Below are 25939 nucleotides of genomic sequence, written 5' to 3'. Positions count from 1 at the left end.
AGCCCCATTACGCAAATCATCCAAAACGACGATGAAAATAATGCTATCGAACGTCATTTGCTTATCTGAGCTGACATAAGAGGTGGAAACATAGTCATCGCTATCAGAGGGTTGGTACGAACAATGGTGAAGCGTGGAAACCGAAGATTGTCTGTTTCGTAAATTAATTGTTAATTAACGCTAAACGCAATCATCACATTAGAATAACCAATTAACTAGAACAAAGATGAAGAGCCAAAGACTAACCAATTGAAATGTTAAACCAATGTTAACACATAAAAAAAACCAGCAAATAAACGTACATTTTACTACTACTACTTAAAAAATGGTCTATTTCGTGGTGGAGGAAGTTTCCTCTACCAACGTATGGAATGACTGTTCATGGCTATTCAATATGGAAATGTAAACAATAGAATTATAAATCTAATTTGAAGCATTTGCAAGTAATCTTATTCTTAAATTGTTTTCCTCTGAGAGCTGTGTGATTTACAGCAAATTTTCAAATAAATATCAAATCATTATTTGGATGACAGTCATATGGATGCTCATCAGATGATGACGAATTCAACCATAAGGCAATCATCCGAAATTCTAAAGCACATTCAGCTATTCCATAGCAAAACGATATAGTGGTTCTCAGAATTTCGTAACAATTGGTAGTTTTGTTCCTAATCGAAAAATATTAGACCCTATTTTTTTTCTTATTAGGGTGACCATTTCCATGTTAGGGTAGTCAAAAAATCGATTTTTTTCTTTTTTTTTTTTCCAAAAATTACATTTTTTAAAAATCTTAACTTTTGGACCACTGGTCCGATTTGAATGATTAAAATATCAAATAAAAGGTTATTAGAAATACTTTTCACCATTTATAAAATTGGAATTTTGTATAAAAGGGTACCCCTCACCATCCCTCTCCATCCTATATACAATTTTCACACTGCCGTACTCTAACGGAACTATCAACCCTATACTTTCTACTCCTCATCTATCATATAAAAATTACCACTTTAGTCTGTTATTTGAAATAAGCATCTTCAACTATGTAAATCGTTAACTTCACGCAGAAGTAATACAAAAACAAATAGGGGAAATGACGGCTTCGGCATGCCAGACTATTTTCGGCAACCCAAATTGAAACACTATTTTCACTGGATTTTCTTACGAAAACACAAACGCTGAATGCATGCAAACGATTCTTTATGCTTTAAGCTTCAATTTGACTATATTTTTACCGATGAGCAAAAGCAATCTAGCAAGGTTTTCTTGAAATGAAACACACGCACTACAAATTGTAGCTGATTTCGAGTTGCCGATAATAGAACAGCAGATTTACATGCAGTTCAAATGGAACGGTTGCTGAAGAAAAACTGGTTGCCGACAATACTCGCTCTCACTAGAGAAGTTTGGAGCTTTGTAAAAGCGTTTCAAAACAGTTTTTGACAATTCTTTCGACTGAAATTGTTAGAGCAGCTGGCAGCAATAGATTGTAAACAAACCAATACTGCATATGTGTCCGTTCGTTAGAGAAAAAGGCTATAGAAAGAAGGTCGCTGCTTAGGTTGCCGAGAATACGTAAATTCCCCTAGTTAAAGTACTTTGATTTGTTTTGGTGTGGACAAGATTGGACCTGAGTTGGTTCCAAACAAAAGACTTTTTTTTACTATGGTTTATTTTTAATACGCGTTTTAAGGGCACTAACGAACTCCCAAATTGCAAGGTATAAATGGAAATGAGTTTACTTGAACAGTTACATTATGGGCGCTGGAGGATTAATCTCCTGCTTCAAAAATTTAAATAACAACATTAGCGTAGTTTGTAACAGCAACACCTATTGAAGTTGCATTCTTGCTCATATTTCCTTTAAGGATGATAGCTCTTTCTAGTTAAAAACGTCTACGGTAACACGAAATGTTTATCTCAACTCTCTCTCTATTGTTGGCATTTTGCTTTGATGATACATATTGCCATTAAATTCAGCTGATCGGATTGAGCATTCCCTGAATTTACTTGATTTTGAATAACATGTTAAAGTTCAATATCCTTAGCGGCGGCTTCGGGCTCATTGCGTTTCTATTGCAGATGACTTTTTTTTTATTTTGCGATGGATTGTACCTACGTTCTAGTGAACCATCATAGTCGGATTTCCTTCAATTGATCGATTCTGAATGTCAATACAAAGAGCAAATCTATTATTTTCGTTTTATATCTCAGCAGTACCTACCTATGCGACGCTGCAGAGCAAAGGTGTCAATCTCATTATTGTCGAAACGGAATTCTTTGTACACTGAAGAAGCATTTAAAGTTCAAATTTCGATTAAAGGTAACTCTTTTTTATGTGGTCTGTTTCTCGGGAAGCCGAGGTAGGGTTGTGATTAAAGCGAACCTCTGATATGAAATACCATGCTGCTCCATCGCCAAAGATCATTTTGTGGAGCGTCATTCGATATTATGCGTGAATAAGCACGAAATAGAATTATCAAAATGCCACTAGCTAGCAATAATGAGACCGTTTATTGCTGTGGAAAAGGCTAATTCTCAAGTCGTTATCGTCTCAATAAATAATGTGTTTTGCTTTTGCTGCTCCGAAGGACCGTGCTTTTCTATGTAATCAATTTTCCAATAGATTTAAAAAGTGAATTCTGTTTTTGGGGCAATATCAAACAAATTAGTGTATCAACTGAATTCAACTTGTTCTTAGTAAAGAAGCCCTTGCAATAAAATGTTACTAACGTCCTGTCACTCTTTCTTTCTGTTCTAGATCAACCGGTTGACTGGCAACTCTGTTGTTGAACGTTACTGTTACGTCCCGCCATCCTCGGTAGGATAGGGAGCCCCCGGCGCGGGAGTGCGTGCAGCGACAGCGGTAGCACTCTTTCCGCGCTACCTACTAGATTTTCTTTTGGGACCCGGTTACAGAAGCGGCTTAGAAAATAAATTTTAATCTGACGCTCGGTTGGTTCGGCGGTGCTTCTGAAATGTCCGACGCCGGCAGTGGACACGACGGGGCCCAAAAGGACTACTCGCAAAAAATGGACGGCGGGGGCGGTGGGGACTTTGACTCTGGCCAGCAGAGTCAACAGACCGAACAGGAACTGGCCACCAAAATGCTACAGATCCAGTCGAAACGGTTCTACCTGGATGTGAAGCAGAACCGACGCGGCCGGTTTATCAAAGTGGCCGAGATCGGTGCCGATGGGCGGCGTAGTCAGATTTTCCTGGCCTTGTCCACGGCGGCCGAGTTCCGAGATCACCTGTCGACATTCAGCGACTACTATGCCTCGCTGGGCCCACCGAATCCGGACAACGTGCCCGAAGACGGCAAGCTAAAGTCAGAGATGATGATCAAGGACAACCGACGGTACTACCTTGATCTGAAAGAAAACGTCCGGGGACGGTTTCTGCGCGTTTCACAGACAATTACCCGCGGTGGTCCCCGGTCGCAGATTGCCATCCCGGCGCAGGGGATGATCGAGTTCCGCGATGCCCTGACGGATCTACTGGAGGAGTTCGGCACGAACGACGGCGGGTTCAAGGGTGAACTGCCGGAGGGCCGCCACATGCGTGTGGATAATAAAAATTTCTACTTTGACATCGGGCAAAACAGCCGGGGCATCTACATGCGGGTGTCGGAGGTGAAAAGTAACTTCCGGACTGCGATCACCGTGCCGGAAAAGTGCTGGTCACGGTTCCGTGACATCCTGACCGATTACTGCGACAAGATGAAGAAAACGTCCGAGTCAACCACATCGTCGATCACTGCCGATAACCCATTGCAGAAGCAAACATCAAATAATATGTAAATTAGTGACGTGAGAGAGAGAAACAGATCTTTTTCCCCCGTTTGTTTCTGTTCCCTGGCTGAGTTTTTTTCCCCACGCTTTATTATTTTTCGTTTTCGGTTTTTGCCCCGTTTTTTCAACTGTTCTCGACGATTTTTCTGGTTTTTTTTCTCTTATTTTTTTTTCGGTTAATTGTTATGTTTCCTTACTCGTTCACTTCCGGAAGGATGATATACTAAATTGTAGAGATGAAATGAAGAGTATAAAATATATTATACATATAGTTATAGAAGAAACAGAGAGGATCAGATGTAATCTGAATATAAATTGCAGTTATAAAGATTTAAATAAAGGAAACAGAAGAAGAAAAAATTAACAAAATTAAATTTAATAACACAGACGAAAAAACAAAACCGAGCGAAGAAAATAATAACACACAAACATAGGAAACAAGCGAAAAACACAACAACCTACACACAGTTTCACACGCAAATCGTGCGTTTTTATTTTATTTTCGGCCAATAAATTCGCCAATCCTCAAGCCACCCCTGGATTCGGACGATTCTGTCCATAGAGATGCGATTCCTGTGCATTCTGAAACAAAAAACGTAGGATTTCCTGGTGTGCTGATGGCAGCACTTCCTTCGAAAAAGATGCAATGAAATGTCGGAATTTTGCATGGAAATGTCTTAACTTCCAGCTTTAATATAACAGACTTATCTGGCAAATTGAAAATGATGTTCTCCGAGCCGGTTACCAGCAAAAATTCAGTCACTGCTCAATTTTGCTGGATAAAATGGTGCAACATTCAGTAGAGTAGTTGAGTCTATCCATATGGAGGTTCGTAAGACCAAAATAACGCGTAATCTGTGATCAGTTGTTCCAATTACTTGCCATTTTTGAAGTTAAAGAACCGATCATTTCGGAGTAAGTGAGGAAGTTGTCCAGCTGTTGATATGATGTCATTTTTTTCACTTCTATCATCAAGCTTGAATAATGTGCATGCAACTGAAAGCTGACGCTACATTTTCGCTGGCAACACTTGAATTTCCTATGTCGACAGTGGATTTTGACGTCGGAAGGTGCAACTCGGACAAGAGTTTAGTGGTGGCGCTACAATCTCGATTACTTTTTCAAAGGGACGTATCAGCTTATGTAAACAATGCATTTCATCGTCGATTGGGCGTAGCTGGTAGCTCGCATACACTTACTAACACCACTAGCAGGTAGGGGAAATTTCCCCTATCTGATGGTGGTGTTAGCATGCGTGGGCGAGCTACCAGTTGCGCCAAATCGACGATCAAATGCATTGTTTACAAAAGCTGATACGTCCCTTTGAAAAAGTTATCGAGCAATAATAATTAAATTTAGGGACGATCCATAAATGACGTAGGATATTGTAAACCCCTCTCTCTACCCCCTCGTAGCGTATTTTGCTATGCTTAATAAATGGCTGGCCACAACTTCTGAACCTTTTTTGGGAACTTCCCTGAATTTATTAGCCCCTCAGTGAAGCTACCGGAGCTTATCTCAAGAACTGTAATTACTCCAAAGTTCTCGGAACTTCTCAGAAGTTCTTTAATTTCTTTCAAGTTCTCGTTATTTCTCCGAAAATCTTGGATCTTATCTCAAGTTGTTGGAACTTCTCAGAATTTATTGGAGTGAAGTGTTTGAACTTTTCTAAAATGTTTCAAACTTCTTGAATCTTCGCTGAAGTTTCCGGAGTTTTTCTCAAGTCCTTCGAACTTTGCTGTAGTTCTTAAGGGCCACCCGCAATAGATTCGTCTGCGTTGACGTAACTTTGCCGCAACGCATCAGATTCGAATCTAATGTGGGTGGCCCTTTAGGCCTTCGCTTAATTTCTTGGAACCATGTTAAAGATATTTTAACTTTGCTTAAGTTTGGATCTTCGCTGAAGCTTTTTGAAATTTTGCTGAAGCACTTGAATTTTCGCTAAATTTCTTGGAGCTATGCTAAAAACATTTGAACTTCAGTGAAGATACATGAACATCACTGATGTTTTGGGATCTACGCTGAAATTTTTGAAAGTTCATGGAACTTCTTTGAAAATCTTGGAAAATTTCCGAGAATTTTAGAGAAGTTTGCAAAAAGCCCCGAGATCTGCATCGATGGTCCAGAAAGTTAGTCGGAGTTCCAGAATCGGCAAAGTTCCAAAAACTCCAAAGAAGTTTCAAAGATTTCAGAGTAGTTTGAAAAAGTTCCACAAAGTTCATATATCTTCAAAAAGGCTCAACTATTTTAAGCAAAGGTCCAAGAAACTCCGTGAAGGTCCATCAGCTTCAGCGAAGTTTGAGATAAGTTCCAAATGCTTCCGAAAAGTTTCGAAAATTTCTGCAAACTTTGGAGAAATTCCAAAAGCTCCGGAGAAATTTTGAGAACTTCGTAGAAATTGTGCGAATGTAAGAGAAGTTCCGAGAACTACGGAGAGGTTCATGTACTTGTGGTAAGCCCCAAGAAAATTCAACTAACTTCGAAGAGCGTCATCAAAGTTCCGAAAACTTCAGCGATGATGTTTGCAAAATGCCCAGAGTTTTAGAAAAGTCCCAGATACTCTAAAGAAGTTTACAAAATTTCAGGCTAGTTCGAAAAAGTTCAGCAAAGTTCAACTATTTTAAGCATAGCTTCAAAAAATTCCGTGAAGGTCTAACAGCTTAGGCGAACTGTGAAGAGCCTTATGCTAAGTTCCAAATGCTTCACCACAGTTCCGAAAATTTCAGCAAAGTTTAACAAATATTAGAAAATTTTCAGCAAAGTTAAAAACACCTCAGTGAAGTTCCATGAACTTGAGATAAGTTCTGAGAACTTCGGAGATATTCCAAAAGGTCCGTAAAAATTGTGGAAATTTCGTAGAAATTCCGAGAAATTAAGAGAATTTCCGAGAACTTCGGAGAGGTTTATGTACTTGTGATAAGCCCCAAGAAAATCCAACTTAGTTAGAAGAGCGTCAGCAAAGTTCCAAAAACTTCAGCGAAGATCTTTGTAAAGTTCCCAAAATTTCAGAAAAGTTCCCGAAACTTCAGAGAAAGTTCAAATATCTTCACCACAGTTCCGAGAAATTTAGCGATGCTTCAGCGAAGTTTGAATATCTTGAGATAAGCTCGGAGACATTCATCGAAGGTTCCGACCCATGTGTTGATGGGTTCGATGGATTCCAGGCGTATTAGTCGTCTCCTTGGCACTCGATTGCCGTCAGTGATTGGCACACGATTGTGGAACAAAGACCGACGTTAAATAAAAGAGGTTTAAACATGTGCAGTTTTCAATTTCTGTTAATTCTGAGAATTATCTTCTTTGATCGGTATCAATCAAATTTTACCAGCTGTTCAGTGTTGGAAAAATCAATCACTTAAATGAAAATAATATGCTTGATACTGATTCTACAAGCTCCTTTGATATTGCGAGACTATTTACACTATGTAAAAATGAAGCTGAAAGTTGACTCGACACAAAGATGATTTCGTTGCACATTGGTTTTCTTTGAAAGAGAAAGTGTAGTTTGCTATTTCTCTTTACGCTTCACCGATGGCAAACACGAAGTGACTGCTGCCAGCAGTGACGGTAGTTTCGCGTCACGTTCGGGTGTAAAGCAAAACTCATGAAACTCAAACTCACCTTGGTTTGGTGAGAACTGTAGCTGGTGAGTTTTGTTTGCTTGATATTCGTGGCCAATTGGGACATTTTTGTATGGCTGAAATTTTGGTCATCCACATAATCTGGTGCTTTTTCACTTTGGTCACCGGACAGTTTTAGTCAATTAATGATCACATTGACCTAAACAGTTGAATTGTTCAGATTAGAAATCACTGTTGAAGGGAGTGAAGCTATTGTAAAGCCAAACAATTTCTCAAGTGATTACTATTCCATTGACCAATATTGATGGCTATTTTCCGGCAAAACTACCAGTTTCGATTTGGCCAACGGTATGGACCAATTGTTGGATGAAATTATGGAATTTTTTGCACTTTTTCGGGTAAATATAAAACATTCAAACCTCATGATCCGCGTTATCTACGGATGCGGGGTAGTTCAAAGCAGCCTGTTAGAAGCATTAAAATTGGATTTGAGCTGAAAATAGTGCGTTTTTGATGTTTGAAAAATTGTCAAATCTTCATTATGTACACTTTTTTGGGTAATCAAATTTACCACAAATATTTCAAACTGTTGCAGACATTAGACATGTTTATGGTCTTTAATGAGTAAAAAACAAATTTCATGAATCCAAATGTATGTCCAATAACTCACACGCTTACTATGACCAATTGAGTACTTTAGTCATCAGCTGAGTCGGGCTTATACAAGCTTGTGCATGCTCTCAACTTAGTGTTCGTTGAAGCACTTCCACAGCTATTAATTGAGAGCTTTCTATGCCAACCAATGCATGAATTTGTATATTTCGTGGCAATCACAATGATGCTCTCTATGCCCTGGGAAACCAAGAAATGGTTCAACTCAAAAAATCACTAGACCGGACCGGGAATCGAACCTAATTCATTCGGCTTGATAATACCGTACCTTTACTGACTAGGCTATCTGAGGCCCCAAGGTTTCTCACCTACCCGATTTTTAGCCAAAGGAATCTTCAATCCCAAACACGACATGCATCAGCTCTGCACAGGTATCGCTTCCCGCAAAATTCTATCCGAAATCAGTGCTAAATAATACCAAGCAAAGCAAGAACACGAGCAGTGAAATTGAACGTAGCCGAATTCTTAGCTGGCGCCGAAGTTACAAACAATGAAAAAGCGAGAAAAAGAACAAAGCAAAAACAATTTCCAAAAAACAACAACAACAACAAAAAAAGATAGAATGATATAAAAGAAAAACGAAAATAGTAGACAAACATAGTAACAGATAAATGATGTAACTGCAAGCCACTCACAGCATAGATAAACACACAAACACACACATACACAAATACACAGAAACACACGCGTACCAGAGAGAAGAGAATGACGACGATGATGATGATGAACATTACAAAATAGAGGCAGTGTGGAGAAAAACATAGAACTAGAGTTAAAAAGTCCCTCTTTTTGAGCAACAGCAACAACATCCAAGCCCAGAAGCTACGGGAATAGCGAAGAGAACAAGTAAATGATGACAAAGTCAATATATATTACTGTTAAATGTTACACACAAAACAAGTGGAAAAAATAGAAAGGAAGAAGGTGATGAAGCGGTGAGGATGAAAAAGTATTTAAACTGCGAAGATTGTAGAGAGAGAGAGGAGATCTTGATGAATCAAAATTTTTAAATTATATTTCTAGCGTTGAGTAAAACCGTACCCTCATATGGATATGAGGTCAAAGGAGAATGAAAAAGTTTAGATCAAAAAGATGTCCCATTTAATCGACAGTAAGTTGTTTTTATTGAATCGTTTTTTTTTTTTCGTTTAAGTTTCTCTCGTATATTCAAAAAATAATAATTAAATCGCAAACGAATCGATGTATAAGTAGTAATTGCGTTTCGAGAATCATGCTTGGCATTGATGATGAAGTAGAAGAAAGCTAATTGAAGCAAGAAACAAACTGAAATACTGGTCGCCCGAGCGAAAATAATGGAAGAAAGCCTCCTAGAGGTAACACAAAAAAAAAAACGTGCATGGAGATCGGGACCAACAGCTGTGATCTTAAACAAGAAAACAATATGAAACCTTTTTCTTTAAAACAAAACAAAAGGCAAACAAAGTTAGCTTTTGTTTAATGTGAAATGCAAAGCACCCCCCCCCCCCCTCCCTCTTTTTAAGACAATATTGAACCTTAGTTTTTTGTTTTGATTGCTGGAAGAAGCTGCTATAGGATTAAAACGTGTGCGTGACAATCCAACAAGTGACACCCGTTGTCGTTTCGCGGTGTCGCTGTTTCCAGTTGTTATTTGTTGATTTTAAAATGTTTGAAATAGAACGCAAAATCCTGTTTGATTGTTTTGTTTCCGGTTGAAAAGTGATTATTAACACTTTAGGAAAAAATTGTTGAATATTTGTCGTTACAATCGATTGACTTTCCGTGCATGGAAGATGCGGGTTGGTTACTTAAAACATCGAATTTTGATCGGGCGCATAGCGCGCTCTGGTTTAATTTTGTTGATGCCGTGTGTTATCGATGCTGGTGAGACGTTTCGGCTAGAAAGTGTCATTGGATGTGTTGCTGTCAGTTCGTGCAGGCTGTTTGGGATTTTCTCTGTTTGCCCACTACGTCATTAACTATGTAGGCAGTTTTTTTTTGGGATTCTTGTCCCCCTCCTAATGCGTAGACGATTGTCCATACACAATTTTTAACATTTGTATGGGCCGTGGATAATTGCCAATTCACACAATGATGCGCTATACAGCGCACTATGTCCGACGCTATGTTTAACGTACAGAATGAGAGTAAAATCGTTTGTCGCGTTTGGGTTTTTCCGATGTCCAACTTGACCGACAATATTAGAAGCAAAATCAGAGGAAAATATTTTGTAGGCCGGGGAAAATTAAATCTTTTAAGTGTACCGAATTATTTTTTTTCAAAAATGATTCTAATTTTGTGAAAATCAATTTTTTTTCTCGGATTTCTTCAAAATAAATCGCCATAGCTTTGTTTTACTAGCGACATCTGTTGCGAAAATCTGGTTCACAGGGTAAGTATAGATCCAGGGGAAGCTCTTGTATTTAAATTTCGACTGCAAGACCAGACAACTTTTGGTGACGTTCAGGTTCAGATTCAGGGGGGCATGTTCAGTCGGTTGGGCTTACGAAACATCCTGAGTTAATTCGGATGACTTAAAAAACACATGCAGAAGGGCTTCAGGGCTGGACGTTTTGTCGTTACCTTTGGTGAAATTTACAGATAGCACAGCCAACTAACAATTTCAAATGCAGAACTGCTTTGACAGGCAAATATGGGCTAATGCAGCTATTATTTTCCTGTATATGCCGTAGAAGCTGATCTGTAGCTAAAATCGTTTGTATGGCGAGGCTTTCAATGTTCTGATGAGTTTTGATGGAGGGTACGTAGAGTCTCGATTACAGGCATTCAGTTTCGGGAATCTTCAGGAGCTTGTTTAATGAGCTTGCCGAGCATATTTGTACAATGTATTAGGCGTATTCAACATTAAAATCAGATCCAGAACAGTTTTGGGGACTTTATCACTGAATTTTCTTGAAATCTTGTTCTACACACCCATTTTAGCTGTATTTTGCCGAGTTGCATAGGCCTATTCTGCGCGGCGTGTGAGGTAAGGTGACTCACTGTCACTAGTGAAGTGACAATTGTCACCTCGGGTGTGGTGACTCTCCATTTGATTTGCACGGAAAGTCACCTCACCCGAGGTGACAATTGTCACTTCACCATCACTTCACTGTCACCTCACCTCACACGCCGCGCAGAATAGGCCTAGCAAAACAAGCAATCCTTCCAGCAAAGTAAATTTTGCTGGTTTTCCAGCAAATATGTTTTGACAGAAGATAGCTGGAATAACCGGAATAATCTAGAATAAAAGACAACCTAATAGAAGATAATATTTTCTTCAAAGTATCCCCCTGTCTTACCGTTATTATTACGAAAAATAGTAAACTTCTTCAATCAGAATTCAGGAATTATGAACACTACGTTTTTTGCAGAATTTTATCTGTAAGCGGTCGTCCAGCTAATGAGAAAAATCGCAAGTCTTTTTGACAGTCCCTGATTTACTAGTTTCCAGCAAAAACAGCTGATTTAATGGGTCAGCAACGCATTTTACTGAAAGATGAAAATAAAATTTGGTGTGTAGCTCTCTTCTGGACTTTTCTGTTGAGACCGACCATTTTAGTCGTCTGGATTTTAAACTTTCCTGGACTAGAAACAGAGTTGTTTTGGATCTATTTCCAGGTCTATGGTCTTACTCGTGAAGTTAACCTAACTTGTCGTTAGGTTGATAACTCTACAGATGCCCCGGAGATTTACTGGGCCTTTAATTAATCTGGCGGAGATGAACTAGCGTCTGACTGAAAATCTCCTCAATAAAGACAACCAACCAACCTTTAATAAAATTTCTAATTGCAGTTCCACCCTTTTTCTTCAGTATGTGCTTCACAATTGACCACTGTGACACCATTTTCGCTGTACCACTTTTTGGTGGAATTTGAGTAGTGGCAGCTTGCCAAGTCCGGCTGGAATAGGCAATCCACCTCATGCTGCTTCAGAAAAGGCAGTATTTTCTTCCATAGGCATTCCTCCTGGTAAATTTGCTGGTTCCCAGAAGTAACGAAAATTTAGATTTTCAGCCCACAACTGCAGATTGCTTACCAGATAAGAAACTTTTTGGGGAATTTCAACTTCTTTTTGATTTTACATTCTTCCGGGGCACTCTTTCGGTCAACCGGGGTATAAAATTCCTGCCCAGGAATTTGATCGAAAACTGCCACGAGCGGAATTTTCGTTTCGAGCGTGCAAGATCGAATCATGGCGTACTAGCTCCGGTGAAGCTTTGATGTAAACAAATTCACTTATCCTGACAACCAATGGCTACTGTGATTCTATTCACTCTTAGCTTGATTCAGGGAAATTTGGAAAAACCTGTGAGACTTAAAATTAGAATAATTAATGTGAACAAGGGGTATTCAACTCTGTACACCTTAATCTGTGCCAAAAGATTTAGCAAAGCCGAAAGCTGTGCCAAGCGTTGTGCCGATCGTTCCAAAGTAGGCCAAGGTGTCAATATCCACTGAGTTTGACAACCCTAAAGATAGACTTTTGTGATTGTGTTTACATGTTCAATTTCTCTAATTCATGGCCCTAGTTCATGGCAAACATTGAGTTTTTTTCTCATTAGAACGAGAGTGAAGGCCCAAACGCAATGTGGGCTGAAGCGGAACGGAAACGGAAAGTTTGACAGTTGTCACAAATGACATCAAGCTGCCTAACCGAATTCGATTTGATTCTAACTTGTTTTCAATCCGACAAGTAGGCTTTACTCTGATCGGGCTTTTCCGCTGCCGCTGCCGTTCCGCTTCCGCTGTCATTGCGCTTGGGCCTTGAAGTATAGTCGCTATATACATAGTCTGGCGGATAGAATCTCGGGAACCTATTGAACTTTGACAGCTATGTGACATAGCGGAACCAATCGAGCAAATCACGACCAACAACAGAAAAGAGCTCATCAGTTATTACGAACAAAACTTCGGAAACCTTTTTCTCGTGACTCAAGGCTCGCCTACGCAAACTAACACCATCTTTGGTTTGGGGCAAGTTTCCCCTATCCGATGATGCTGGTAATTTGCGTTCGGTTGGCGAGGAAATGTTTATAAGAGTTGATAGATAGTAGTTTTCAATTTTTGGTCTACAATATATTGAATTAGTTCCACTTTTTGATAGATCGAAATTCTATCCACCAGACTATAAATATAGCGACTATAGAGTGGAGTGGGCAGTGGAAGAGGAATTGGAAGCAATTCAACCTATACCGTCCACAAGAAACCTGTGCAGAAGCGAAGGTGTAGCCTGATTGGTGGTGAACGAAATGTTCACCAGCTGCCAGTAAAATGCTCCCCGCAAAATCAAACCCAGAACTCGAACGGGCGAAAGTTCAATCCCGCCCTAGAAACAACATCCTCGAAACAGTTCTGATCGACTTAGAAGTACGTGACATCGAAGACATCACCCAAAACTATCGTATCGCTGATTATGGTGTCTCTTACCACCACCCAATAACCACGTTGAAGCCTACAAAGTTCACGATCCTTTGCAGTGGTGAAACTTTCCACAATGTACCACCAATCAAACCCAATGGCCACCAATCAAAAGCCAGTGAAAACCATCAAATGTCCTCCCACTTCATATCTGTCATACTCGTGAAGTGGAGCGCGATCCAGAAGCTTCGCATGTGCAGTTCAACTGCAGGCAGTACCCTGTGGTGGTTGCTGATGTTCATCTGCACGCCCATGGGATCTTGCTGAACAGCAAATTACTTAGTGTCGTCATGCGGGACCTACTGACCCCACCGGAACCTCCTTTGCCGTAAATCAAAATTTCGAGATTGAGCAAGGCCTTATTATAGTTGACTGATTGGCAGGCCACCCATCGTACCGGGTCCGTTGATGATGCGGTGTACTCACGGCATAGAATGTAATTGCATTCCTGTTTGCATTAATCTGTTCCTATAAATCCTATACTCTTTCGCTAAGGCAATCGTACATCGGTCCAGATCTGATGGAATATTTGGGATTAATACGTATCGACATCCCTCATGCTCATTACAGGTAAAATGCTATTTTTCGGATGTATGAAGCTATGAGATATTTCAATGATAATTCTTATTTACAAGATGCAAGAAAGGAAGGTAAAGTAAAGTGTGTGTATGACACATAAAACCTGTCAATTTAGCTTTCAGAGGGGTCACAATAGCAATTAGCTATAACGATGAGCAACGCAATGAGCGAGCAATCAGCGATCATAAAATAGCTAGTTGTGACCTCCTGAAAGCAACATTGATAAATGTTATATGCCATACACAAACTTTACCACCTCTTCTTGCTTCTTACAAATAAAAATTATCATTTTAGTATCCCATGGTTTCATAATTACGAAAACTAGCATTTTAGCTGTAATGAGCAATTGCAAGCCTGCTTGTATGGACATCCCTATAAAGTCCTGTGGATTTTCCATCGCAGTCCATACCAATTGAAACTAATGACTGGCAGGGATACCTGAAGAAAACGTAGGGGAAAGCGAGAAAGTTTTCCTCCCGGACGATCCTTGGCAGTGATGCCGTTTTATATTATACTAGCTGAGTGTGTCCGGTCTGGCTCGGGATTCAATATTAGCTTGAGTTTATGCGTCGATTAAAAAACCACCACATGTCAAATTTGGTTCCATTTGCTTGATTAGTTCTCGAGCTATGCAGAAATTACTGTGTCATTTGCATGGGAGCCCCCACCCCCAACCCCCTTACAGAGAGGGGAGGGGTCTCGAACCATCATAAAAACCTTTCCCTGCCCCAAAAACCTCTGCATACAAATTTTCACGCCGATCGGTTCAGTAGTTTCCGAGTCTATAAGGGTCAGACAGACAGAAATTCATTTTTATATCTTTAGATAGATAGATTGTTTGTATCCTACTTGTCTACGTGTGTCCTGAGAGCAACCGTACCAGTGAGTAAATAAGGCACATTTACCAACCTCTACCATAACGCTACTTGCGTACCGGGGGTTGTTATTCAGTTGTGGGAAATAGCAATCTGCACCTCGGGAAGTAGTGAGTTCACAAATTTAGCAACACCGTAGCAACAACAATCAATACGAAACTAACGATTTTAAATTGGCTCACCTTTTAGTAGCCTATTGGTCCCAAGCAAACGATTAACGTACCCTATTCTAGTTGAAATTCTATTACTACACTATGTTTGTTTTGATTCGCTATGAAAGTTTGACAGATAACATCAGGGGTGTGTGGATTCATGCAGAACATGCAGGGGTGAGTGAAATAGCTTGGGACTGCTTGGGACCGTTGTTCTGGTACTGAGTGAGCCAAAAATAATAATGATTTTCTTCGGGACCCAGTGGTCTTAGAGTTACCTCTATGGTAGCAACGCATCCTCGAACGCATCAGAAGGTTGCTATTTTGAAAAACGTCAAATGTTTGTTTTGTTTTCTATTCTTCTATTTTGTCTACCCGTATCTTCGATTTCCGCAATGGCATGGGCCTAAATCAAAACATGGCTCATTAAATCCAGACCCTCGTCACTTGAATCAGAGAACAATTCCAGAAAATGATCCATGTTCGATTTTTATGAGATGTTTGCAAGCACCACGTAAAACTGTAGATCTCAAGTATTTCGTCCCGGCCGGTGCGAAAAACGGTAACTTAAATTATGACTCTGATAGCAACGATCGGTGTGGAGAGGACTAAAGCCAAAATGGAAACGCTGAGCGCAAGCAAAATAGTGCTGCAAATTGCAACGACTAGTACGGTTGCTCTTAAGAGCCGAATAGTGTGCCATGCTATGTTTCGAATAGTGTGCCACTGTGTGTGCAGAGTTGATTACCCCTTTAATGTGAATTATAAAACTCTAAGAAGAGTTTTACTTCTTTAAACGTGAGCAGTTTTTTAGAGTTATCCTGTATTCGTAATCTAGTTAAATTCATATAAAGTAGATACGTTATTGAAATGTAATTCCGGATTTACCACGAAGCGGGACCTTAATATGGGTATCACTTCACGGTGAAATCTAAGTGAAATGACAAGTTGTCATTCACGGTGAAGGGATTCCCGGGCAAATGAAATGGGAATCACATCACCGTTAGTGAAAAATTGTCACGTAACTTCGTATTCACCGTGAAGTGACACCCCTAATAAGGGTCACGGAATTCTTGTTTTCCGTACTGAGTACCAATGCTACCGACGCCAGGGAGGCAGCTCCCACACCTGGACCCTAGCTATCGATCCATCAACTTAAGGACCGGGGACCTACTTCCCTTCCGAAGAAAGGCGTGATCAGAGATTTAATTCCATAGAAAATGCCGGTGGCGCCGACTGGAATCGGACCCAGGTCGGTTTTGTGTTTTTCCAGATTTTGGTTGATGTTCTATTTACTTTAGTGGATTTCGTGAATTTGCTTGAATAGTAAAGTGATATCGATAAATACCATGTTTCCTTATAAGAGCTCGTAGGCTGTCGAACACGTACAACTACAAGTGCCACAATTCTCCCGCCATGTATGAAGACAGAAACTTGAATTTCCTGAATAAAGTTTCACAGTATCCGAGACAGTGTCCGGATTATATCAAACGGCCTGGAAACCAAATACGGAATATCGTAAAATCCCACAACATTCGCCACAAACCGGACTAGTTCATGTCGGTCCCCGTCAAGCGAACCGTTTACGATTTGGACTTATACGCTTATACTTCATAACATTAAGGCAGCTTGTTACGTTCACTTGGCGAGTTCGTTGCTTCTTGCCCTTTAATAACCTTTTCATACTTAATTTCCATGAATCCGTGTTTAATGATTTAGTCGTAACTTTATTGCTTGTGTATTAAATTACAAAATATTTATGGGAAATGTAGGTACACCAACATAGTTTATGACATTCACAACAATTTCCCAAAATGTGCTCCTTTGACTCGTACACACGCCTTCAACCTCTTGAGGAAATTATCGACGATAGACGTTAGTTCCTCCACAGATATTGCATCCCAGACTTGCTTTCAGATGATCTAAAGATATGTGTGACTTAGTACAGGCTCTGGACTCAATAATAGATCAAACGGAATAGTCCATTGGATTTAAATCAGGAGAGTTTGAATGCCATTCATCTTTTTTCAAATATCTAGGAAAAAGTTTACTACAAAGTTCCAGCGTCTTTTTCGCTTCATGCGATGGTGCCCAATCCTGTTGAAATGTCCAATCGTTGTTACCGAAATGCGTACGTGCCCAAGGTGCAACCAACAATCAATACGAAACTAACGATTTTAAATTGGCTCACTACTTGACTAGCCTATTGGTCCCAAGCAAATCGAATAACAAACCCCATTCTAGTCAAAATTCTAGCACTACACAATGTTTGTTTTGATTCGCTATGAAAGTTTGACAGATAGCATGAGGGGTTAGTGAATTTTCCTATGTTTCGAAGGGTGAATCGATTAGCTTGGGACCGAAGATAGTACCAGAGCTGAGCCAAAAAGTTGAGCACGTTTCTTCGAGACCGTCTGGTCTTAGAGTTACCTCTATGTTGCAACTGTGTCCGTCAGCAGCTTCTGGTAGACAAGGGAGTTTTACCGGAAGCCGTAATTCCCGCCCAAACCATCACCGAAGCTGGATGATGTGATCTGGAAACATTCGTACGGCTAGAAGAACCTTTTGGCATTAGCTGGCGATCGTGTGGGTGGTTGTGGTATTGTTCAACAGTGAAAATCGTCTCATCGGTGAATAAAGTCGTGCGATGCCGTCCATTACCGAAATCCTTCAATAAAATCTTGAATTTTCGGTACCGATTCCTGTTCATCCTGTTATTTAGGTAATGGTTCTTCGAAAATTTGTAGGAATGCAATCCTAAATACTTGCGTAGAATAGTTGGTACTGACTTTGGGTCGATTTTCAATGATTCCGCCATTGTTCGGATAGACCGTCCAGAATCTCGATTAATCCTAAGACGAAGTATGTTTCGGTTCTGAGGGGTCCTCGTACTTCTTTTTCTGCCTCTTCCTGAACGGTCCTCCAAGTTTCCGAGTTCATGGTACCGTTTTATAGCATCCCGAACGGTTTGCGAAGGCATTTGCAATATTTTTGCAATACGTGCTGGATGAATTCCTTGTTTGTAAAGCTTAATTACCGCACTTCGTAGTGGACTGGACTTCATTACGGCAATACACGTGAACCGATTCAAACGAAACTACAAGCGTTTGTTTATCATGTATCAAGGTCTCAATTGGTAGAGGTGTGCTCATTTCAGTATCTGTCAAATTCGAGCTAAACTCTGAGAGAAAAAACACGGATAATATTTCCTCACCCTGCGAGAATAGAAATATCCTTATAACTTTTGGCAAATTTCTATTGCTGATTATTCATAAAATGTATAAGTCAACTAATAAGCAGACGCCGAAACGAATTATTCGTCGTGGTTTCGAAGGAATTTCCTGAACTTTTCCCTTAATATGACCCATCAAGCAGCACACAACGGTGTCGTCCACTGTTTTAGGAGGTTTTATCCCACCAATTTTTCATCAGAGCTGCCGTTTTGATGACTGTACCTTTTGCCTTCAGTTTCCTCTTCATAATTGCCCAGTAGTTTTCAATGGGCCTGAATTGGGGACAATTGAGCATTGTTGTTCTTCCTGGCTGTAGTGACAACTCGCTAGATCCGGCCAAAATGTCACCGGACCATCGTGTGACTGGGGCAGAATTCGCTTCTGGAGACATTCGGTTTGGTAAATCTCCGAGTTCATCATTTTCTCAGTGACGAAAACCTTTGTCTTCTTGCGGTAGCTGCAAATTCCTTGCCAGATAATATATTTGCGAGCGAATTTATCTACAAAAACAAATTTGAATCTGCCAGGGACACCTCCTGGAGCCTTCGGCTTGTGAAATTTTGGTTCTGGAAGCTGTCCGAAGTCGGCCTTTACAATGGTTTCATCATCCATAAGTATGCACCCACCGGACTTGGTCAGCAGCTTGAATTCGCTGCACTGTACTACGGGCGGCATCATACTTTTTACTCAAATCGCGATCGGACATACCTGGGTTGCTTCTGATGGACCTTACGACCTTTCCATGGAGCTGACGGTTGGCAGCTCCACTTTGGCGTTTACTTTGAGGCTTCCGATTCGTCGTCAAGGTTTCCCTGTACGTTTTGAGCACGCGTCATACGGTGTTTCTTGGAAAATTCAACACTAAAGGGTGATACGGTCAAAATTTGGTCAAGGGAAAACGCGTGTAAATCGGTGAAATCGTTTATTTAAAAAATCAAATTAAATTTCTTTTTCAAGTTCAATTAGTATAAAATTCAGGAAAAATATTCAGTTGGGCTTCCGCTTTTCCAAATCCGAATTGCCGGGCTTTACGCTTGACCCCTGCCATCAGATTTTGTACAGCCACCTTGTCCACCTTCTTCGCCGCAGAAAGCCAGTTTGCCTTGAACTGCTGCTCGCCCTTAGCAGTTTTTTTGGTCTTCTTTAGGTTCCGCTTGACAATAGCCCAGTATTTCTCAATTGGGCGGAGCTCTGGCGTGTTGGGAGGGTTCTTGTCCTTGGGAACCACCTGCACGTTGTTGGCGGCGTACCACTCCATGGCCTTTTTACCGTAATGGCAAGATGCCAAATCCGGCCAAAACAGTACGGAACAACCGTGTTTCTTCAGGAAAGGCAGCAGACGTTTATTCAAACACTCTTTCACGTAAATTTCTTGGTTGACAGTCCCGGAAGCTATGAAAATGCTGCTTTTCAAGCCACAGGTACAGATGGCTTGCCAAACCAGATATTTCTTTGCGAACTTTGACAGTTTCATGTGCTTGAAAACATCTGCTACCTTTCCCCTTCCTTTTGCCGTATAAAACTCCTGTCCCGGAAGCTGCTTGTAGTCGGCTTTGACGTAGGTTTCGTCGTTCATTACCACGCAGTCAAACTTCGTCAGCATCGTCGTGTACAGCCTCCGGGATCGCGCTTTGGCCGTCGTATTTTGTTTATCATTGCGATTTGGAGTCACTACCTTCTTGTAAGTCGATAGTCCGGCTCGTTTTTTGGCTCGATGCACGGTTGTAGACGATACACCCAGCTTATTTGCGGCATCTCGGAGAGAGAGGTTAGGGTTTCGCTTGAAACTACCGGCAACTCTCTTTGTCGTCTCAGCGGCTTCCGGTTTTCGATTTCCCCCGATCCAGACTTCCTGGCTGTCGACAAACGTTCCCCAAACACTTTAATTACACTTGTAACGGTTGATTTGGCAACTTTTAGCGATTTTGCCAACTTTGCGTGCGAGTAGCTCGAATTTTCGCGATGCGCGAGCAAAATTTTGATACGCTGCTCTTCTTGCTTGGACGGCATTTTGACAACTGAAGAGTGAATTCCAAAATCAAAATAGGAGCAACATTCTACACACACACACACACCTTCAAAATGAGGGGTGTTCAGGTTTTTTAAATGCAAAATTGAAAGAAATACGTCAAGTTGATATTGACCAAATTTTGACCGTATCACCCTTTAAGTAGCCAGCTTGGACGCGGACCACAATGGATTTTCCAGGTGACTGTGCCCGATTTTTTTTCTACGCTCTCCAAAACACGAGCGTTTTATGAACTGAAAAATACACTGTTATAGTTAATGTTCTTGTCAAAAGCTTCCGAAAACGTCCACTAGGAGCGCTGTAATAAACAAAAGAGTTTGTTCCATTACCAAATGGGACATGGTTTACAAGGTATCAGACAAACTGTGCGCTAGATGAGGGAGTCGTGTTAGTCAGGCCCAAGTTATGGCGGATAGTTAGGCTAGTTATTTAATGGAAATTTTCGGATCGATATTATAGAGCGTCTGATTGTTTTCCGACTGTCTACAGTTTGTTTGATGATCCTATTTTGAGCAAATCATCAGACGAAAATCCGAATGTGTATTGCATGCTATGTATTCCCCGTAGTAAGAACGTTCTGTTGGAAGGAGATTCTCTTCCTCTACCGTGGATTTCGCTTAAATGTCTTTGCTGATGGATTAACGAACCGTCCGGTATTCGGATCATTACGGTACGTGAAGAAACCGAATTCATCCGATTTCACGATTTCACGAAACTCAGAGAAACGAGAGAAAAATTGAGAATTCTAGGATTTAAGTTATACCAAACAGGCAGCAAAATTGACAGCACGCCACGTCCCCTCGCCCGTCTACTTGATAACACACACATTTTGAACGCTTATTTCAACAACTCAATCACAATCACAATAATTATTCCTTCAAAAGGATCCAACCCTGCCTGGATGAAATCAACTGCTACTACGAGCATAAACCGTTTTTATTAATTTCCTACTATTTTTTGTTCATTCGGAAATATGTCCAACGTGCGCGTGATCGCGCCTGGGAATTAAAACTTCGGCATAAAGAGATATCAAAACCATGTGTTCGTACGTATTATATGCTAACGGAAAATCAACGTTACTCATGTAGCTACAAAGAAAAATAAAAAATCTAAATATCGTTTTTAAATGTGATAACCGAAATAAATGGGAAAAATTGCAGCTAAAGCATTTCCAAACATGCACATCAACACGATGCGTTATTATAAATATGATGATAAACAAAATCGAAACCCAATGAAATTGAACGTTCTTCGAGCTAAGCAAAGAGTCCTTATTCCGCCAAGCGGAGAGCTAAAATACACACACACACTGACAGAGACAGCAAGCCACCATCAATTTTGAAAGGAAAGAAAAAAAAACATAGTAGGCCACCGAGCAATCGCGACAGCAAAAGCAAGCTACTTGGATCAAATCCAATGGACGACGACGAGAATTAAAAAAAAAAAGAACAAGAAGAAGACGAAGAAGAAGCATGATTTTCGAGTAACTTGTTTACCCCGTTTAGGAATCCCTTGAATTAGATGGAAAAAAAATAGAGGAATCAAAGCAAACCAACATTTGGACCGCGTTCGTGTTGTTTAGTTAACTCAATATTTGGTCAAAAATAATCAAGTTCAATGAAACGTTTGAATAAATGATAGGGAGATGAGTAAGCAGATCCAGTAAAAACCGAATACCTACTTAAACAGTGGATTTAGAAGTAAAAGAATTGTTTACTGCACAGTTGGAGAATGATGTACACAACACATACACACGCATGCAAACACGGTGAAATAATGTGGGTTTGAAGTAAATAGAGATCATGTAAATTGGAGCAAATCGACAAACACACACACACATACACACTCAAGAAAATTATGATGAGAAAAAAAAAGCAAACAAACAACGGAAAATTTGTTTTTGTTTTGGGACACACGGTGTGAGGTATTTTATGAATTTGGAACCTGAAGAAAACAGAAACAGCAAACAGAAGCAAAGCAAAAATGATGGTTCTTTTTTAACACGCAGAAAAAAATAGACAAGAGTAAGCGAATTAAAATATAAAAAAAAAAAATCAACGGAGGAAATACGCGAAACCAGATTATCATCAATCATTAATTGCATTATTATCTATTGCTACCATTACAGCAAACAAAACAAACAAAACACTATTATGAATATTGTGAAGAATTTTAACTTATGTTGTCTTTTTCTCAAGTCTATTATAGCGATAAAGAAAATAAATAAATATAATAATGAACAACAACAAAAAAAAAACACACGACAGATAGGAGGACAAATAATAAAAAAAGAAGAAAAAATACAAAAATATAACAAGATGAAAAAAATATAGTAGGTATATAATAATGATACAAAATGTTCCCGAATCGAGATGATATGTTCAGTTAAGTCTCACAAAGCAGCTGCAGCCGAGCGCAAACCGAGTGCGTAGAACGTTTTTTAATTTTTATCGGTTCTGTTCCAGCAGAGCTGCGCTCGTATCGCCTGGCGATGATGTGTTGATTATTGTTTTGTTTACGTTTTCCTCCAAATCGAAGTAAAATATTAGCGCGTTCAAAACGCTCGGTAAAAAAAAAAAACAGTTTTTAAAACCGTACGTGTACACGAATAATAGCAAACAAACAAAATGAGAGCTAGCGACATGCACCCTGTAATTTTTGTTTTATTTTGTTTTTACCTTAGCTTGTCATTCCTCTGACGGAGCCCCCTGTGTATGTAATGCCTGTAAAGAGAGAGCGAGTGATGACATTTCACCCGTTCGACAGGTTATCAATAGTGATCCATTGTTTCAATTTCAACGTGCCGTCACTCTATCTCTAAAGGCAATCTGAAGCAAACTAACGACAGCAAAAAAAACAAGTTTACTACGATTGAATCGGTATCAAAGGAGTCATCTTTTTCCGTTGGCTGTTCGTTTCAAAACACGTCACACAAACGTCAAATGTTTCCTATATAACGCAAACAAATACGCAGGGGCGACGTCAACGCCAGTTTTGTTTTTTGATGACAAGGTTGATAAACTCCAAAAATGGTCGTTGTAATTGCTGATTTGCCTTGTAAAATCAGCCATGATAGCGGCCATTTGTGGATTCTATCAATCTTGTCCTTAAAGTTTATTTTTTGTCAGTCTGCTACAGGGTGATCGGTTTCCACTCTATTTTCGTTTCTAGTAGTAGCGCTATACGTAAAAAAAAAACAGAAAACAACTGTAGTTCAACATCAAGAAGAAGAAAAAAAACACGAAATCTGTTCGCCATTTAAAAGAGTAAAACAAACGACAAATATATAGATGAAAAATTTATTGAAAAAAAGAAGAAAATAATAAACTAGTTTTCCTTGCAAAACAACAACACAATAGCAGACCAGAGAACGAAACACCTGGGCGATTTTATTTTTTTTTTTGTTTATTTTTGACGCTTCAATAAATTCTGTGTTTTAGGTTAAGTGCCTTGTTTACTCGGTAAGATAACTTATTACTTTTTGTTTGTTTTCTATTTATATCTCTCTCTTAGGCCATTCGATTTTTTCAACATGGTACTCTGCCCGATAGTTGACATTGGGAATGATGAGCGCTGTCAGTTGGAGGCCTTCTTTGATCAAAAATGTTGAATCTGTTTTATTTTTTATTTTCGTTCTTTTCTCTTAACTGACTGACAGCTGACAGCTGCATGCGCGCTGTCCAGAAGACCAGATCTACAAGTTTTTTTTTTAATTTCTTATATCTTTTTCGTTTAGACCTTGTTGACAATATTTAGTGATTATTTTTTAATGATATTTTATTTACGCGTTTCGCAAAACTAGGTATTCAAATTGGAGTAAAATGAAAGCTATGACTACCTTTATCGATGATACAAAAAAAAAAAAATGAAGATGAGAACGATACAAACAAAAAAGAATAAATAAAAAGAATATTTTTAGGTGAGATGAAGTTTTTCGGTTTGATTTTTTATATAGGAATCTAAATTATTTAATCCGTTTATAAACGCTTTTCCTGAAAATAACACGAAAAACAAGAGAGAAAAAAAAACACAAAAATAGAAGAAAAATCATTAAGATTTAAAATAAACAAAAAAGAAGGAAAGTAAAACCACAAAAAGTAAAAACGTTGATGCAGAAAATCTCAACAAACAAAAAAAGGATAACGCTGTAGAGTTCGCGAATCAAATGATCAATCTAGATAAACGGTTTTATTCTTTGATTAAGATACTAGAAAGAAAGAAGGAGAGAGAGAAGCAAAATGGAAAAAAGCAAGATACAACTAGAAAACACGAGTAAAGAGAGGAAGAAAAAAAAAGGGATCTATAGAATACGAAATGTAGGGGGTTATAATAATAATAATAAATGTCCCACGTGGCCGCGGTCCCCTCGAAGGGGTCTCTCGACGGTGTGTTCACGGGGATGATGTGATGTGTGTAAGCAGTAAGCATTCATTCGTAAGTAAAGGTAAGCAACAGGTCTCACAAACACAAACAAACCACAACAAATGGTAAACCATTATAAAAAAAGGCGAAAGCTGTGATTCAGAATTCAGATCGGGTTTTTGCAGAAATTCTTCAGTAAATATCTCCCGCGCTGGCGATGCAAGAGAAACCCTTTTCAAAACAATAACTATAGAGGAAGCTAATCCGACTTTGAAGAAGCACCTTTGAACAGTGACGAATTAATGAACAAACTATCACGTTCTACTACCATTAAACACGTTTTAGAAGGGAGCTACATTTGAACATGTGGGTTGGAAAATTCCCATACAGACTAATAGCATTGATTGGTTCGGCTAAAATGCAAACGGTCCCAGCAGATACCACATACAGAAGAAAGGGATGACGAAAAACAAAAACCCATACAGAAGCGAAAAGTGGTTAACAGATGGTAAAAAAAAAAACAAACATGCACTAGTGTTGTAATGGATTAAGGAATAAACAAGTCGACAGCTTAAAAACAAAAGGTGTTTTGATTATTTGATTCAGGTGTTACAATGTTAGTAGGAAATATACTAATAAATGTGATTACAAACAACAAAACCAATAAAGAAAAACAAAACGGGTCGTTCGTTTGATTTGCTTCGAAATTTCGTAATATTAACCCTCTCCTTCCCATGGCAGCACAGGTAATCCATAACTTTTCGGTCCGTCTCATGTTAGTCAATCTACCACTAAATAGTCAGGACTTATTTAAGGGGTTAGGCCACTGTAGCTTACAACCCGATAATTTTTTTGTTGGTCTTAAATCAAGCTGAACATTGCATTAGGCCCTAAGTAACATTGATCGATTCTCTTCGTCGACTTTCTCTTTCGTTAATAACATGAGCACATAACCGTTTCTTGTTGTGTTTGTTTTATTAGATGGTAGATAAAAGCTTCTTTCATCGATCTGTGTGCTGAAAATACCTGGGAATGTCTTTACATGACCTTGGGGATGCAAAGAGAAAGTCGACTAAGAGAATCTGTAAATGTTACTTAGCACGTAATGCAATGTTCAGCTTGAAATGATAGTTTAGAGTATAAAGAATACGGGACAGTTGGTTTTATATCCGGGAACACTTCTATACAGAGCTGGAAAAAGGGCCTATATGCTTTGATCGATTCTCTTCATCGACTTTCTCTTTTGATAACCACAACTATGCAAAC

The 25939-nt window shown here is 39.5% G+C and overlaps 1 protein-coding gene across 5 annotated transcripts in view; it reads left to right on the top strand.

The window, feature by feature from the left end:
• Pur-alpha (Purine-rich binding protein-alpha) overlaps positions 1-25355 on the top strand; it is a 64660-nt gene extending 39305 nt beyond the window's left edge. For 4 of the 5 annotated variants that reach the window (XM_065217571.1, XM_065217569.1, XM_065217570.1 and 1 more), the window contains 2 exons: positions 2759-3796; positions 23825-25355. In XM_065217571.1, coding sequence (XP_065073643.1) covers positions 2976-3796; positions 23825-23921 — 918 coding nt within the window. In that variant the 5' untranslated portion in view covers positions 2759-2975 and the 3' untranslated portion in view covers positions 23922-25355. Of the gene's footprint in view, positions 1-2758; positions 6780-6820; positions 7463-23824 lie in introns of those variants that run through there. The other variant, XR_010517436.1, reaches the window with a different exon arrangement.
• Positions 25356-25939: the final 584 nt, after the last annotated feature.

The sequence above is a fragment of the Ochlerotatus camptorhynchus genome, unplaced genomic scaffold (assembly GCF_037179485.1).
Source record: "Ochlerotatus camptorhynchus isolate MF236.1 unplaced genomic scaffold, CSIRO-AGI_Acam_v1.1 ptg000077l, whole genome shotgun sequence".
NCBI lineage: Eukaryota > Metazoa > Arthropoda > Insecta > Diptera > Culicidae > Ochlerotatus > Ochlerotatus camptorhynchus.
The sequence above is the reverse complement of the archived record's forward strand: the minus strand, read 5'-3'. Positions and strand labels throughout refer to the sequence as shown.